General features: G+C 52.6%; 1 protein-coding gene across 1 annotated transcript; it reads left to right on the plus strand.

The window, feature by feature from the left end:
* The first annotated feature begins 305 nt into the window (after window positions 1-305).
* Window positions 306-10,751, plus strand: GJB3 (gap junction protein beta 3). Its single transcript, XM_070403230.1, has 3 exons — window positions 306-353; window positions 4,115-4,721; window positions 9,079-10,751. The coding sequence occupies exons 2-3, from the start codon at window positions 4,444-4,446 to the stop codon at window positions 9,947-9,949; spliced, it is 1,149 nt and encodes a 382-aa protein (XP_070259331.1). The 5' UTR covers window positions 306-353; window positions 4,115-4,443; the 3' UTR covers window positions 9,950-10,751.
* Window positions 10,752-15,143: the final 4,392 nt, after the last annotated feature.

Consider the following 15,143-nt stretch of genomic DNA (forward strand, 5'->3'; position numbering starts at 1 on the left):
CCTCCTTTATTTGAGGATAACGTTGTGCAGGCAGAAGTTGCAAGTAACTCTGGGTGATCTTGAAAGGAAAACATTATAGCCTGGGTCTGGGACATCTCTTCTTCCCTAGTCATGGTCCCAGACATGCTGGGACAGGGCTGGCAGCCTCCATGGCTCCACCTGGCCTGTTTCCCAGTGGGTTCCACCTGCCCCACCTCTCTGCTGCACACACACGAACACAGGGAAAATCCCAGCCAGAGAGAGCCGGCCCTGCCCCTTCCCAGGAAGCCCCTGCCTGAAGTCTGGGCAGAGTTGCCAACACAGGGGGCGGCCAGAGAGCAAGACCAGCCTGGGACAAGCCTGGGCCGGAAGAGGTACAGTGACAGGCTTGGGATTCGCCACCCTCAGAGAGCAGGTGTGGGCCCTCGGGGAAGTGGGGGTGGCTGGGAAGCTGCCAAGACCAGGTATACAACACAGCCTTGCCCAGAGGCTGGGGGATGGCCTAGATGGCCTCCCACACACTACTCTGCTCAGGCAGCAGCACTTCGATGTGGGACAGCAGGGCCTCAGAGCCTCTTTCTGGAATGGAGACTCTGACAGCTCCTTCCAGAATAGGCAAAGGCCAGTTGTTGGAGTCACTGCCTGATGTCGGGAGTGAGGGGACAGCATCTGGCAGGGTCAGGATGTTCAGACCTAGGCACTGAAATCCCCTGGTCAGCAGAGAAAACAAAAAACAACCGCCCAGAGACACCACCACCGCCACCACCTCACACATAACCACAGCCTCACAAAACCCTACCAGCCACCTCCACAGTCACACACGCCAAACATGCACACACTCCCATGCCGCCCCTTTCACACACAGGTACCCAATCTCAAGTACAAACAGCTCTCACACAAAACCTCATGTGCAGACAACATTTACTTTACAAATAGTGACTGGGCGTCGGCTACTTCCAGGCCCTGAGATGCAGCAGGAGTCTAACCAGCCAGCTCCCTGCTCTCCAGGAGGTCATTTCAGACAAGGCCCCCGAAGAGTCACTGCTGAGGAAGTGGGTGAGATAACTTCCGAGGGGGAGACCAGGGACTACCTCTACCAGAGGTGAGACCCCGATAAGGAGGAGGAGTTGCCTGGCGAAGAGCAGTTCAGGCCGAGGGAACAGCAAACGCAAAGGCCAGAGGGTGGACGGAACAAGGCCAGTGTGACTGGAGACCAGTGCTCATGGGAACATGTGGCAGGAGGTGAGGCAGGATGAGCTCATTTGGGGCTTTGTAAGCTAGTCCCAGGGGAGTGGGTGTTAGTATAAAAGTAATGATAAGTTACCACAAGGTTTTAATAGGGGAATGGCATGGTCTGATTTATATTATTAAAGCCCTACTTTAGCTAGAAGAAACCTGGGAGAATTTTTTTTTTTCAATTCTCAGAGTGGGGAAGGCATTTCTAGTTATGAGCAAAGCCTGAGGCCATCAAAGATAAAATGGATACATTGGACTACCAAAGAAAGTTTAATTCTACACAAAGTCAAAATGCACGTGTCAAACTGGGAGGGGGGAATCTTTTCTATTTGTACCATTGACAGCGGGCTTCTTTCTTTAATATGTAAAGAGCTCCTGAGAAATAAATAATAAAAAAGCCAATCATCCCACTGAAAATTGGGCAAAGGCAAAGGACAATTCACAGAAAAAGAAACACAGGTGGCTCCTAAGTATATGAAAAGATGTTCACTGTCACTCAGAAGAAGAGAAATGCAAATGGAAAATGTAATGAGGTACCACTGGCAAAGATCATTCAGTTTGGTAATGCTCTATATTGACCAGGACATGAGAAAGCAAGCCCTCTCATCTCTGCTGGTAGCGTAAACTGATACATCTGTGGAGGGGATTTATCAAAATGTCAGGGTGTTTTTGTCTTTTTTTTTTTTAGGGTTTTGTTTGTTTGTTTGTATCAAAATTTTAAATGGGTCTACAACTTTAACCCAAAAATTCCACTTCTAGAATATATCTTATAGATATAATTTTTAAAAATCTGTTAATGATGCTTTGTCCAAGGATATTTCTTATAATGTGTTTATAATAGAAAGAAATATAAGATTGGAAACAGCCTTAATTTTCATGAATAGAGAACTGATGAAATAGATTATGGTACATATACTATTCAGCTGGTGGTTGTTTTTTAAGAGGCAGCTCTACATCTACTGATAGAAGAAAATGGAATACTATTCAGCTATTTAAAAAAAGAATGAGCTAGGTCTATAGCCACTGAGAGAGGACCATGTCTTCTTTTTTTATTGAGAGAGAGAGAGAGAGAGAGAGAGAGAGAGAGAAATATTGATTTGAGAGTGAAACATCGATCAGCTGCCTTTTGCACACCCCCTACTCAGGATCAAGCCCACAACCCAGGCATATGCCCTGACTAGGAATCAAACCGGCAACCTTTTGGTGCACCGGAGGATGCCGAATCAACTAAGCCACACTGGCCAGGGCAATGTCCTATATTTTGTTAAATGCAAACAGCGAAGTACAAAACACACAGGCATAGCATACTTCCATGGGGTAATTGTATGAAGAGTACTACTAACATATCTATGTAGTCAACGATGCAGTTCTTCTCAGGACAGAAAACAAGTAACTGGAAACCTGGTGGTCAGGGAGCAGCCCTGGCCACATAGTCTGGTGTTTGGGGAGAAGATAGGAATCGTGCTAGAAATGTGGGGTTCGTCAGCAAATGGATGGTAGTGGGAGCCCCAGGACTGGAGGAGCTCACCCAGGAAAGAGGAGGCTGAGCCCTGGGACATGCCCATTCTGGAGGCTGGGATGGGAAGCCTCTAATGTACAAGGAAACGGGAAATGTGGTGTCAAGGAAGCAAAAGAAGGAAGTGTGTGAGAAGGAAGGGGTGGTCAGCTGTGTCAGGTGCTTCTGAAAGTCCAGGAGGATGGGGACAAAGAAGTGGCTATTAGATCTAGCATCATGGAGTTCCATGTGACTTTGATGGGGTTGTCTTTAGTGACATGATAGGAACAGAAACATTGTTTAAATGGGTTAAAGAGTGACTTAGGAGGTAAGGAAGTGGGTATTTCGTTTTTTAATTTTTGCTTTTTTAAAATATGTTTTTATTCATTTCAGAGAGAGAAGAAGGGAGAGGGAGAGAGAGAGAAACATCAGTGATGAAAATCATCTATCAGCTGCCTCTTGCACGCCCCCTACTGGGGGATCAGGCCCACAATCCCGGGCATATGCCCTGACCAGAAATCAAACCATGACCTCCTGGTTCATGGGTTGATGCTCAAAGACTGAGCCACACTGGGTGGGTATCTGGTTTTGCTCTGAAATGCAGCAGAGCAACAGGTGGTCGGAGCAGGTGGCAGAGTTATGGACCACATCATACTCACACATCTCCCCACACCAGCTCAGGCACAGAACCACCCCGACCACCCCAGCACTGCTAAGTCTCAGCAATGACTTTGCAGGCCAGGACCCAGAGAGTGGGCACATGGCTGAGGCCCCCAGAACTGGTTCTGTGTAACCCTGGGCAAGTCACCTACCCTCTCTGTGCCTCAGTTTTCTCATTCATAAAAGTGAGAAGGCTCACACCACGGTCACCCACACTGTGAGGATGAAATGAAGCCTTGGGAATTGCCTGGCACAAAAATGTCTCAGAGCCCCCCTCCCCCCGGCCCCCCTCGACCCTGTTAGCTCTCTATCACCATGAGTAGGGTGACAGTGTCATTGATCTTCCCAAGTTTGGGGGCACTTTTGAGGATAAAGGAGGGGGCGCCTTTAATTACACCAATGGGTGCTCCTGGGGAAATGAGTCACCCTTGTGTCAGCAACAGCATTGCTGTTGAAACTGCAGGGCCGAAGCCCTATGTGACTAAGATCCCAGGACTCCTGGGGAGACCGGAAACACTGGGGTTACCTTCGAAAGGCTGGGGTGCCAGGGGCGCTCATTCATTTCCTAATCAGGGCCCACTAGTCAATGAGATCAAGCGTCCTAGTCCCCAGAGCGCAGCCCAGCCGCAGGTCCACCTCCCTTCGTGGGGGGCTCTGCACGCACTCACCCCACCTCCTCCCACAGGCTCTGCCCCTCGTAGTAATTCCTGGCAACGACCTGCCCCCACCCCGTTTCACCTCCAGGCACAGGATTTGCTTCGCCCGCTCCCACCCGGGTTCTCCAAAGAGCACCTGCTTCATTGGAGGACACAGCGAGGAGGCAGCACGGCCGCCGAGGACCCGTCGTGCCGGGAAGGCAGGTCCCCAAGAGTGCTCCCACGCGGGTCGGGGCGGGCGGGGACCCTGACCTGCCGGACACGGGCACGGTACCAGTGGTAACACGCGTGGGCGAGTGGTGATTGCAGTCCGTGCCCGGGCCACGGCACTTGACGGTTTATAGTGCTTCACGCCCCTAATCTCATTGGAGCCTTTGCAACAGCCCTGCCCATGGCCACCGAGGCCCCTGTTCACACATGAAACACCGAGGCTCGGATCCGGCAGACACCTGCGCTCCAGCGAGGGTTGCCCTGGGAACGCGCCGCAGCGTCGGGGCTAGAGCCGGACCCTCGGCTGCGGGGCTGGGTCCCGGGCTCCTCCCCCGACCCTTCCTCCTCCTCACCTCCCCCAGGGCGCGCCGGCCACAGTGTGAGCTTCGCCGCGTCCGCAGAGCCCCTGTTCCCGGCGCCCCCGCCTCTGCTGCGGACCTCGAGGACGCGGGGGTCCCGGCCCCGCGCTGGCAGCGCCGCTGCGGGTAAGTGCCGAGTGCGGGCTGGGGCTGGGTGCGGGCGGGCCCCCCTGGGACGCTGAGCGCCCCGTGGCGCCGGCCGGCGGCGGGCTCCGTCTTGATCCCGCCGGGCCCGCGCGGCTGCGGATCCGGGTCTTGGGGAGTCGGGGTGATGTTGGAGGGACCTCTCCACCGCCCTCTCCCCCCTCGATTCTGGGCGGGAGTGGGGGCTCCAGCTGCCGGAAGGCTCCCAGACGCCCCCCTTCTAGGTCCGCAAGCTCCCAAACTGCCTGGGATGGAAGGGAACGTGCAGGGAAGGGTCCTGGAGGGAGGAAGTGTAGGATTTGAGACTTCGGGAATCCGCGCAAGCCAAGTTCTACGCGGACTTTCGACTACGAGGGACGGGTGCTCCTCTTCCTCAAATGCAGTTCTTTTGCGGGGGGGACAAAATCTGGGCGCTGCTTGGCCCAGGAGCTGGGAAAAAGCGGATGGCGGAGCTGTTATTGGGGGATCGCGGCGGTGGGGAACCAGACCGGCTCCACCAGTCCCAAGCCTGGGCTTGGAGGGGAATTCTTTGCAGTTGAGTCGCTCCCCGGGGTGTGTCTGGCGGGACTGGGCGGACGGGTCCGGAGGTGCAGCCCTGGAGGGAGGCTGCACGGGGTGGCTGCCCCGGGAGGAGGGTCGGGTGGAGCACGTGTCAGGGCCCCTGTGCTCGCAGGGCTGGCAGACGGGGCTGCCTTCTGGAACTTGCACCAGGTGAGCGGCAGGCTGCGGGGAGCTGGTTCTGGATTCCGACCAGGGCTCCAGAAAGTGGGACTTCTTTCCCTTGCAGTGGTTCTCAACCTTCTGGCCCTTTAAATACAGTGCCTCATGTTGTGACCCAACCATAAAGTTATTTTCGTTGCTGCTTCATAACTGTAATGTGGCTACTGTTATGAATCGTCATGTAAATATCTGATATGCAGGATGGTCTTAGGCGACCCCTGTGAAAGGGTCGTTCGACCGCCAAAGGGGTCGCGACCCACAGGTTGAGAACCGCTGCTGGAAAGATGTTAGGGAATTCTTGGAAGCAGGTGGCCCAATTGAGGCTTGAATGCAGACGGGACTCCACTTCCCATGCACATTCCACTGCCCGTCCCCAAAGGCCAGGTCTCAGAGGGAGCAGAGGGTGCCCAGGCCGAGATTCTCAGAGAAGAGGCATCGAGAGAGCCCGGGTGCTGAGAAGGAACTGCCTTCTCCCAGTGAAAGGAGGCTTTCCCCCCAGGCTACCTAGTCCTCACGGCCCTACTGGGCTCCTGCCCGCAACGCCCAGCCCCTCCCTCCGCGCTGCCTCTGTAGGCATTCATTTGTTTATTCATTCAACATGCATTGAGTCCCCACACTGTGCCAAGCACGAGACACAAATAAAGCAGTAGGCAAGACAGGGCTGGCATGCTAGTGGGGGAAACAGACAATAAATGAAAACAAATAGGTAAACAAATACTTTCATTTCGCCCTGGCCAGTTTGTTCAGTGGTTAGAGCGTCAACCTGCAGACCTAAAAGTCCCCGATTCGATTCCCAGTCAAGGGCATAGACCTGGGTTTTGGGTTCCATCCCCAGTCAGGGCGGAGGCAACCGATTAATGTGTCTCTCTCACATCAATGTTTCTCTCTCTCTCTCCCCCGTCCCTCCCTCCCACTCTCTCTCTAAAAAAAAAAAAAAAAAAAAAAAAAAAAAATCAATGGAAAAAATATCCTCAGGTGAGGATTAACAAAAATAAAACCTTTAAAGGACCTGCCCAGAGAATTTTCCGCCCAGAAAAAGCCCGCCTAGGGTCCTTTAAAATCTCTGACTCCCCGTCCCTGGGTGCTGGCACCATTTGGGGGCTCAGTCCATCTGGTTTTTCAGATGACCTAATAAATTCAGAATTCTTAAAAAAAAACTTTAATTTCAAATAGTGATTAAATGCTATAAAGAAAATAAAGGAATCCTAGCTGGTTTGGCTCAGTGGATAGAGTGTCAGCCTGCGGACTGAAGGGTCCTGGGTTCGATTCTGATCAAGGATATATGCCTGGGTTGCAGGCTCTCTCATCATTGATGTTTCTGTCTCTCTCCCTCTCCCTTCCTCTCTGAAATCAACAAAAATATATTTTTTAAAAAAATAGAGAAAAATAAAGGTACGGGAGCAGAGTGACTGGAAGGGGATAGGTTCCCAGACTTGGGGTTACCAGGGAGGCCTCTTAGGCAGCAATTTCAACCAGTGTGTTGCGGCAGGCACACTAGTGTGCCGCAAGAATTTTTAAATATATATTTTTTTTATTTCAGAGAAGAAGGGAGGGGGAGCGATAGAAACATCGATGATGAAAAAAAAATCATTGATCGGCTGCCTCCTGCACACCCCCTACTGGGGATGGAGCCTGAAACCGGGGCATTTGCCTCGATGGGGAATCGAACCCTGACCTCCTGGTTCATGGCTCAGTACTCAACCATTGAGCTATACCAGTCGCGCTGCAAGAATTTTTAAAACATGCAATAGCTGACTCTTTACTCAGGGGTACTGACCTCTTTTCCCTTAGATTGTCAAATTTTAAAATGACAATGGCCAACACAACAATAGCTGTCCCGTGTGAATAAATCAAAAGTATACTTTTTTTTGTCAGATGGGCTGCAGAATTTTAGTAACTGGTTTATGTGCGCCATCAGTTTATGTGTGCCATGAGATGAGAAAGGTTGAAAATCACTGCTCTAAGGAGATGTTTGAGCAGAGGCCGCCGTGATGGGAAGGCTCCAGCCGTGCGTGGTTCTGGAGAAAGAGCATTCCAGGCAGCAGGAAAAATACCAAAGCCCCCAAGGCCCCCAGAGTGGCCGGAGCAGACAGGCAGGGTGAGAGTGCAGGAGAGAAGGGTGAGGAGGTAGAATCTGGGGCAGTTCTATGTGTAATGAGAGGCTAGTAGTGTGTGTTAAACAGGGAGGGACATGACCCAATTTAATGGACTCTAGGGGTGCAGGAGCAGACACTGAGAGGCCAGAGGGAAGCTGTGGCTGTGGCCATAATACCAGCAAGAGTTGATGGTGGCTTGGACCAGGGTGGGATATTTGGCTCAGTGGGGAGTGAGAAGCAGCTGTGCAGGGCCGGGGGTGCAGGGGGCCGACAAGCATCATGCTTGCTCAGAGTCACATACACCGCTCCGTGAGCACTTATACGTGTGTGCAGACCCATACACACGTGGAGTCACACCCATGGCAACGCGCAGACACTAGGTATACTTAGGCAGACCCACCCTTCCACACCCTCTGAGTCACTCCAGGACTGAGTGGAAAAAGTGTGATCAGGAGGCCTAAACGAAACACGTTTGCACGCACCCAGCATGGCTGGGTAGCTGGGGCTTTCCCAGGGCCTGGCACAGGGAGCAGGGAGTTCTAGCTAGATAGTCCCTGGCTCTCCTATTCCCCAGAGCCAGACAGTACCCCTCTTCACACACACCCCAACATGAATTACCACCCTGCAGCTTTACCACCCACCGGCTGTGAGACCTGGGGGAGTTAGTTCCCCTCTCCCAGCCTCCGTTTCCTCTCTGTAGAATAAGATTCAGCCCCGACCTCACAGGGTAGTAGCGAGGCATCAACGAGGTAAGGTGTAAGAACCTGGTCTGGGGCAGGCATCCAGCAGAGAAGGGGAGAGAAGGTGACGGACAGCACAGCCCTGGCACCCACAGTCCAGCCTCGAATCCAACTCTAGTTTTAAATGAGTGACTGGACCTCTCTAGATTTCATGAGTGGCCAGCATTTATTGAGCACTTACTATGTACTAAGTACTCTGCAACCCTTATCTTTGTAAGGGGAAATGAGGAACCTAAGAGCACCTACCTCGTGGGGTTGTTATAAGGATTAAATGAAATCCTGCACATAGAGTGTTTAGCTCTGTGCTTGGCTCAGAGTAAATGCTCGATAAATAGGAATGGTTATTCCTCCTGGTATACTAGCTCTGTGACTCTGGGCAGGTTACTTACCCTCCCTGCCTATTACCTGTAGCTTAGGCAACATAATATCCCTGATCTCATAAGGCAGCGGTTCTCAACCTTTGGGTCGCGACCCCTTTGGGGGTCGAACGACCCTTTCACAGGGGTCGCCTAAGACCATCGGAAAACACATATATAATTACATATTGTTTTTGTGATTAATCACTATGCTTTAATTATGTTCAATTTGTAACAATGAAATTGGGGGTCACCACAACATGAGGAACTGTATTAAAGGGTCACGGCATTAGAAAGGTTGAGAACCACTGTCATAAGGTCTTCACCATGATCAAATGAGTCCATCCACATAGAGCTCAGAACATAGTAAAAGCTCAGTAAATGTCACCCATTCATTAACGTATGGTCTTTCCTATTATTCCATCAGGTGTGCACGGCCCCCGGCGCCCCTACCAGGCACCAGGCTCCCGGCGCCCCTACCAGGCACCATGGACTGGAAGACGCTCCAGTCCCTACTGAGTGGCGTGAACAAGTACTCCACAGCATTCGGGCGCATCTGGCTGTCGGTGGTGTTCGTCTTCCGGGTGCTGGTGTACGTGGTGGCTGCAGAGCGGGTGTGGGGGGACGAGCAGAAGGACTTCGACTGCAACACCAAGCAGCCAGGCTGCACCAACGTCTGCTATGACAACTACTTCCCCATCTCCAACATCCGTCTCTGGGCCCTGCAGCTCATCTTCGTCACCTGCCCCTCGCTGCTGGTCATCCTGCACGTGGCCTACCGGGAGGAGCGGGAGCGGCGGCACCGGCTGAAGCACGGTGACCAGTGCGCCAAGCTGTACGACAATGCGGGCAAGAAGCACGGCGGCCTGTGGTGGACCTACCTGCTGAGCCTCATCTTCAAGCTCATCATCGAATTCGTCTTCCTCTACGTGCTGCACACCCTCTGGTACGGCTTCAGCATGCCACGCCTTGTGCAGTGCTCCAACGTGGCGCCCTGCCCCAACACCGTGGACTGCTACATCGCCCGGCCCACGGAGAAGAAGGTCTTCACCTACTTCATGGTGGGCGCCTCTGCCGTCTGCATCGTGCTCACCATCAGCGAGATCTGCTACCTCATCTTCCACAGGGTCATAAAAGGCATACGCAGTCAGAGGCCCCCTGGCAGCCGCAACCGCAAATCCTCAGCCAGCCGGGCCTCCACCTGCCGCTGCCACCATAAGCTGGTGGAGGGGGAGTTCGTCCTGGACGGCCACGGTGACAAGCCGCATGCTTCAGCACCCGCTCTGACCCCCATCTGACCACGGGCCGGGGAGCCATACCTGGTCTGCCAACGGGGACAGGTGGGGAGGTATCGCGCCGGTGGAGGGGTCCTGCAGGTGCTGGGTGCCCCCACTTTGAACTCACCGAGCTATCCAATTTCATTTGGGGCAGATACTTTTTGAGTGCTGGGCACTGTGCTGAATACTTGGGTGTAGGTCACTCCACAGGCCCAGTGCCATCCCTTGGGGGAAACCAACACTGAAATGAGCATATTAACTACTGCGCAAGGGGATGCTTAGGGCGCTCATACAGGGCTTCTACCCAACCCAGGGGGGAGCGATCAGGCGAGACTTTCCTGAGGAAGTAAAGTTTAAGAGAGGTGAGAAGTGCTTCCAAGTGGAGAGAGGGCAGGCGCCGAGGCCTGGAGGCTACAAGAAGAGGCATGCTTGCCCTGGGTTGGATGCACCAGACCAGAAAGAAGGTTCCTTCCCTTTGGAGAAGCACCTCGGTCCCTGCGGTGCAGAGGAAGAATTCCCCCAGCAGAGGGAGGTCTGGAGGCCTGAGAATTCTTGGGAAGAGGAGGAGGGGGCTCTGGGGACACCAACCTCTCCTGGTGACGCCCAGGGAGCCTCTGAGTCCCACTGCCCTCAGGGCAGGTCCCCCTCCGCAGCCTCCACTCTCCCAGCCTCAGGAAGCTTCGCTCCCATCTTCCTCCCTGCAGATGTGCTCAGTCTGGTGCCAGCCTTTCAGACCCTGCTTCGTAGGGCTCGGGGTGGATGTCCTAATAGGAACATCCCCACGGCAGTTTCCTTGAAATCAATAAAGGCTGGGTTTTATACAGGTTGGCTCCATCCTCTGTTCTTCTACACTCCCACCCACAAGACCCTGAGGTCAGGAAAGGTCGCTCTGGGAAGGAGAGAGAGCTCCATGGCGGGGCGGGGGAAGGGGGAAGGGGGTCCAGCTAGGGTGTGGGCTGAAGTTAGGCTGGGGCTGGGATTGACCGTTGAGAGCTGGGGTGGAACCTACTGTGATTGGAAATGTGGCCACAAGAGGGCGCTATGCTCCCGCTACAGCTGTTCTAGTGATTTCCTAGGGAGACTGTCCTGAGCGCACACAATCACTACCTTCTCATAGATAAATCACAGTCCCTCCTCTGTAACCCAGGCACTGCCATCCACAACCGCATCCCCACCCTGTGTACACAAAATCCCTGTTAGTCATACTCTCACTTCTTATATATGCTGCCGGCAGGCCTGTTGTCTCCTCTACAGGCATGCAGTCCCTGCCTCACCCAAGCGTTATTCAGCTCTTTTCATTTTCCTGAGCATTTTTTCCACACCGAGCCCCCTGGCAGGATGCTGGGGCTGCAGAGGGGGTAGCAGCTGAGCCCAAGGAGCTCAGAGCCTGGGGGAGACAGAAACAAACTCTTCTGCATTAACAGCCCTCTGGGTGGCTCAGCCCCTCTCCCAGCACCGTGTGAGGACCTGAAACTTAGGGGACACCAACATCAAGGCCAGACCAGGATGGGAAGCAGAAGAGGTAGAAAGGCTATACTGACCTAGAGGAACATTTAGTGACTATTAAAGCCGAAGCCAGGAGCCAGAAATCCAGGAGGCAGCCCAGAGCCCATGCAGGTGGGGAGAGGTCAGACCATCGTGCAGACACAACAGGCTGTGATTCATCTTTGCTCTCAAGTGTGGCCATTAGTGAGATGGATAAGCCAGCCAAGTTTAAGGTCCCTGGGCAGGGCTGATATCCACCCCCCAGGTGTGAATCATAGCTTAACCACTTCCGGATCACAGCTTCACCGTGCTACACCTTGGCAAGCTTTCAGAATCTCTGTCTTGTCACCAATACAATGGGAACTGTATCAATCAGGGTCCTGGCAGGGAACAGATGACACAGTCAAACCAAATAATGTCAAAGAGTTTCCCTGAGGGGCTGTTTTAAAAGGTGTGGGCATGATTAAGGAAACCTACGTATCCTGGGGTAACTTCAGTATCCTGGGGCTAGTTCCAGAGTAGCAATGGACAGGGTTACTACACAGGTGCTCCATCCAACCACAGCAACCAAATAAATTCCCCAACTTCACTCTTCCATCTCCTGCTCACCTGCTGGTGGCTCCCACTGACCCAACCCAACCAGAAGCCAGAGATCCAGGAGGCAGTCAGCCTCCCAAGGCACAAGGCAGAGTGGAGAGGGGGGAAGAGTAGATCAGAGGGGCAAAGGGAACATATCCGTCCCAGCACTCAGGACACCTAGGATTGTTGTAGAGGTAAAAGGAGACACTGCGGGTAAGGCATTAGTACAGAGCTAACAACATAGCCAGTGACTATCCGAGTGCAACCATGCTCAGGAAAGTCTCTGCCTGTTCCCCAGGCCACATGGTATCTCAGCCTCAGCTTAGATTGGATGGTTGCAAAGGTCTTAGGGAGAAGGGATCTCTACCTATCTGCCACCATGCATTCCAGCATCTTCCAGGACATTCTGGCTGCCTGGCCAAGGATGGCTTAGAGATCAGAGCAATCAGGGCACATCATTGGCTATCCCAGAATGGACTGAGCTTCCAGCCCGACCCTGCTTCTCCAGGGTGCAGGCCAGGACCATGGATGAGGGACATTCCAGTCCTGGACATCCTGCCTTGGGCCTGGGAGCTATTTTGAGCATTACAGCTTACTGTTCTCATCCAGTATGTGTTGGGCTAATGTTCATCACCCAGAGTCCCCCAGTGCACATCACTGTCATCAGAAGATAGCCCTCATGTCCCCTTGGCTTTCTCTGCTCAGGGTACACATCTCTATTTCCTCCTCCCTCAATTGCATGAGCTTCCTTCAATTGTGCATCTTATAGATTTCAATTTCATATACACAGCCTTCAAGTCTACATCTACTGAAAGTTGTAACAGCCAACCTGCAGCCCTAGGTAAATAGATTATTTTGTATTCATCACCCTGGTCCAAGTCCCATTATGGACTGAATGTCTGCATTCCCCCAAAATTCCTATTTTGAAATCCTACCCCGCATTGTGATGGTATTAGGAGGTAGTGCCTCTGGGTGGTGACTAGGTCACAAGGGTGGAGCTTTCACAAATGGGATTAGTGCCCTTATAAGAAGAGACTAGCCCTAGCTGGTTTGGCTCAGTGGATAGAGTGTTGGCCTGGGGACTGTAAGGGTCCCAGGTTCAATTCCGGTCAAGTGCACATGCTTAGGTTGTGGGCTCAATCCCCAGTGGGGGGCGTGCAGGAGGCTGCCCATCTATGATTCTCTCATCATTGATGTTGTTCTCTCTCTCTTCTTTTCCCTTCCTCTCTGAAATCAATAAAAATATATTTTTAAAAAAGAAGAGACAAGAGAAGGATGAGGACAGGTTGAGAAGACAGCCCTGCGCAAACCAGGAGGAGGGCAGTCTCCAAGAACCCAACCATGCAGGTTCCCTAGTCTCACTCCAGCCTCCAGAAATAGATGAGCAACCTATTTCTCTAATTTAAGCCCCCCAGTCTGTACTATTCTGTCACAGCAGCCTGAGCTCACTAAGACCTCCTCATCAGCTCTCACCTGGATTACGGCAACAGTCTCCCTCCTGCAGGCCCCTGATCCTGGAAAGCAGACACTGAGGAAGAGTTAAGAGTGCAAAGGGTCACATGTAAAACTTTAGACAATAAAAAAAATAAAATAAAAATAAAAGAACTAAAAAATAATAATCCTATATAATAAAGAGATGATATGCAAATTGACCATCACACTCTCACACAAGATGGCCGCCCCCATATTGTCACAAGATGGCCACACCCATGTCATCACAAGATGGCCACCCCATGTCATCACAAGATGGCCGTCAGGGGAGGGCAGTTAGGGGTGACTGGGCCAGCAGGGGAGCAGTTAGGCATTGATCAGGCTGGCAGGGGAGTGGTTAGGGGCAATCAGTCAGGCAGGCGAGCGGTTGGGAGCCAGCAGTCCCCGATTGTGAGAGGGATGTCTGAGGGGTCCCAGATTGGAGAGGGTGCAGGCTGGGCTGAGGGACACCCCCCCCCCCTCCAGTGCACAAATTTTGTGCACCGGGCCTCTAGTAATAATAATAAAGTATATTTTAAAAAAGAGTGCAAATGGTGTTCTGGGGAGTAATACCCATAAATGAAAAGGGGAGGAAGTAGACTGAGCAACAAGACCTGTGGCAGGGAGCTCTATATCTGGAGACAAAGATTGTCTGTTAGAGGACCCCGCATTGGGTGGCAGGGGTTGACTCACTCATCGCCTGGGGCCACCCCAAGCAGAGATTGGCCACCTGAACAGCTGAAGCAGACCTGAAAGTGTTAGGAGCTGGAGGCTGTCAGCTGACCAGATTCCGCACAGTTAGGCAACAAGGCCTATATTAAAGGGGGGCCTCCACTATTCATCACCCACCTCCATAGTGTATTCCCAGCACAGCAGCCAGGGTGATCCTGTCGAAACCGAAGTCAGGTGATGTCACTCCTCTGCCCAAAACCTCCAAAGGCCCCTCATGAAACCAAACAACAAATGGGTCCAGGCTGCCTGTCACTCCTTGAGCCAATTAAGCAGAGACAGGGTTGAATCATACATGAGCATTTATTCCAAAAATGTGGACAGTATGGGAGAGCAGCAGGCCATCCATGAAAGATCTGCTGGAACACCTCCTACTATATAAGGGACTAGAAGCCCAGTGCACGAAATTTGTGTATGGGTGGGGTCTCTAGGCCTGGTCAGTGATCAGGGCCGATTAGGTTCTCTGCCTCCCCGCCTCCCCACCTCCTCCTTCCCTCACCACCGATGTCCACCGCCACCCTCCCCCCCCACCCCCATTCCCTGTCCCAGCCCAGAGCCTAGCACCGATCAGGCTATCAGGACCTGCTGGCTGCGGGCAGCTTCTGCATTGAGCGTCTGCCCCCTGGTGGTCAGTGCGGTCATAGCGACCAGTCATTCTGGTTGTTTCATCATAAAGATCGCTTAAGCTTTTATATACTAGAGGCCCGGTGCATGCATTTTATTATATAGATAGACACAGAAGAAAGGCTGCATGCAAGGGGGGAGGGGAGGGGGGAGTACCGCAGGGTCTGTGGTCCCTGTGTCTCCTTCCAGAATCTTGAAGTCTGATAACAAGGTAGTTAACTTACCTAATGGGAGATCCCTTGTATGTTACTTTCCGTCTCTCTCTTGCAGCCTGTAAGATTCTCTCTTTATCCTGAACATTTGCCATGGTAATTATGATGTGTCTTGG

This window comes from Myotis yumanensis, unplaced genomic scaffold (assembly GCF_028538775.1).
Source record: "Myotis yumanensis isolate MYYU_CA2020_CCGP unplaced genomic scaffold, mMyoYum1.0.hap1 SCAF_2, whole genome shotgun sequence".
NCBI classification, from domain to species: Eukaryota; Metazoa; Chordata; class Mammalia; order Chiroptera; family Vespertilionidae; genus Myotis; species Myotis yumanensis.

Excerpts from the sequence above, each read along its gene's own strand:
- GJB3 (XM_070403230.1), top strand. The coding sequence starts at position 4,444 with ATGAAACACCGAGGCTCGGATCCGGCAGACACCTGCGCTCCAGCGAGG. Across the intron at positions 4,722-9,078 it reads CGCTGGCAGCGCCGCTGCGG|GTGTGCACGGCCCCCGGCGC; the intron begins GTAAGTGCCGAG and ends TTATTCCATCAG.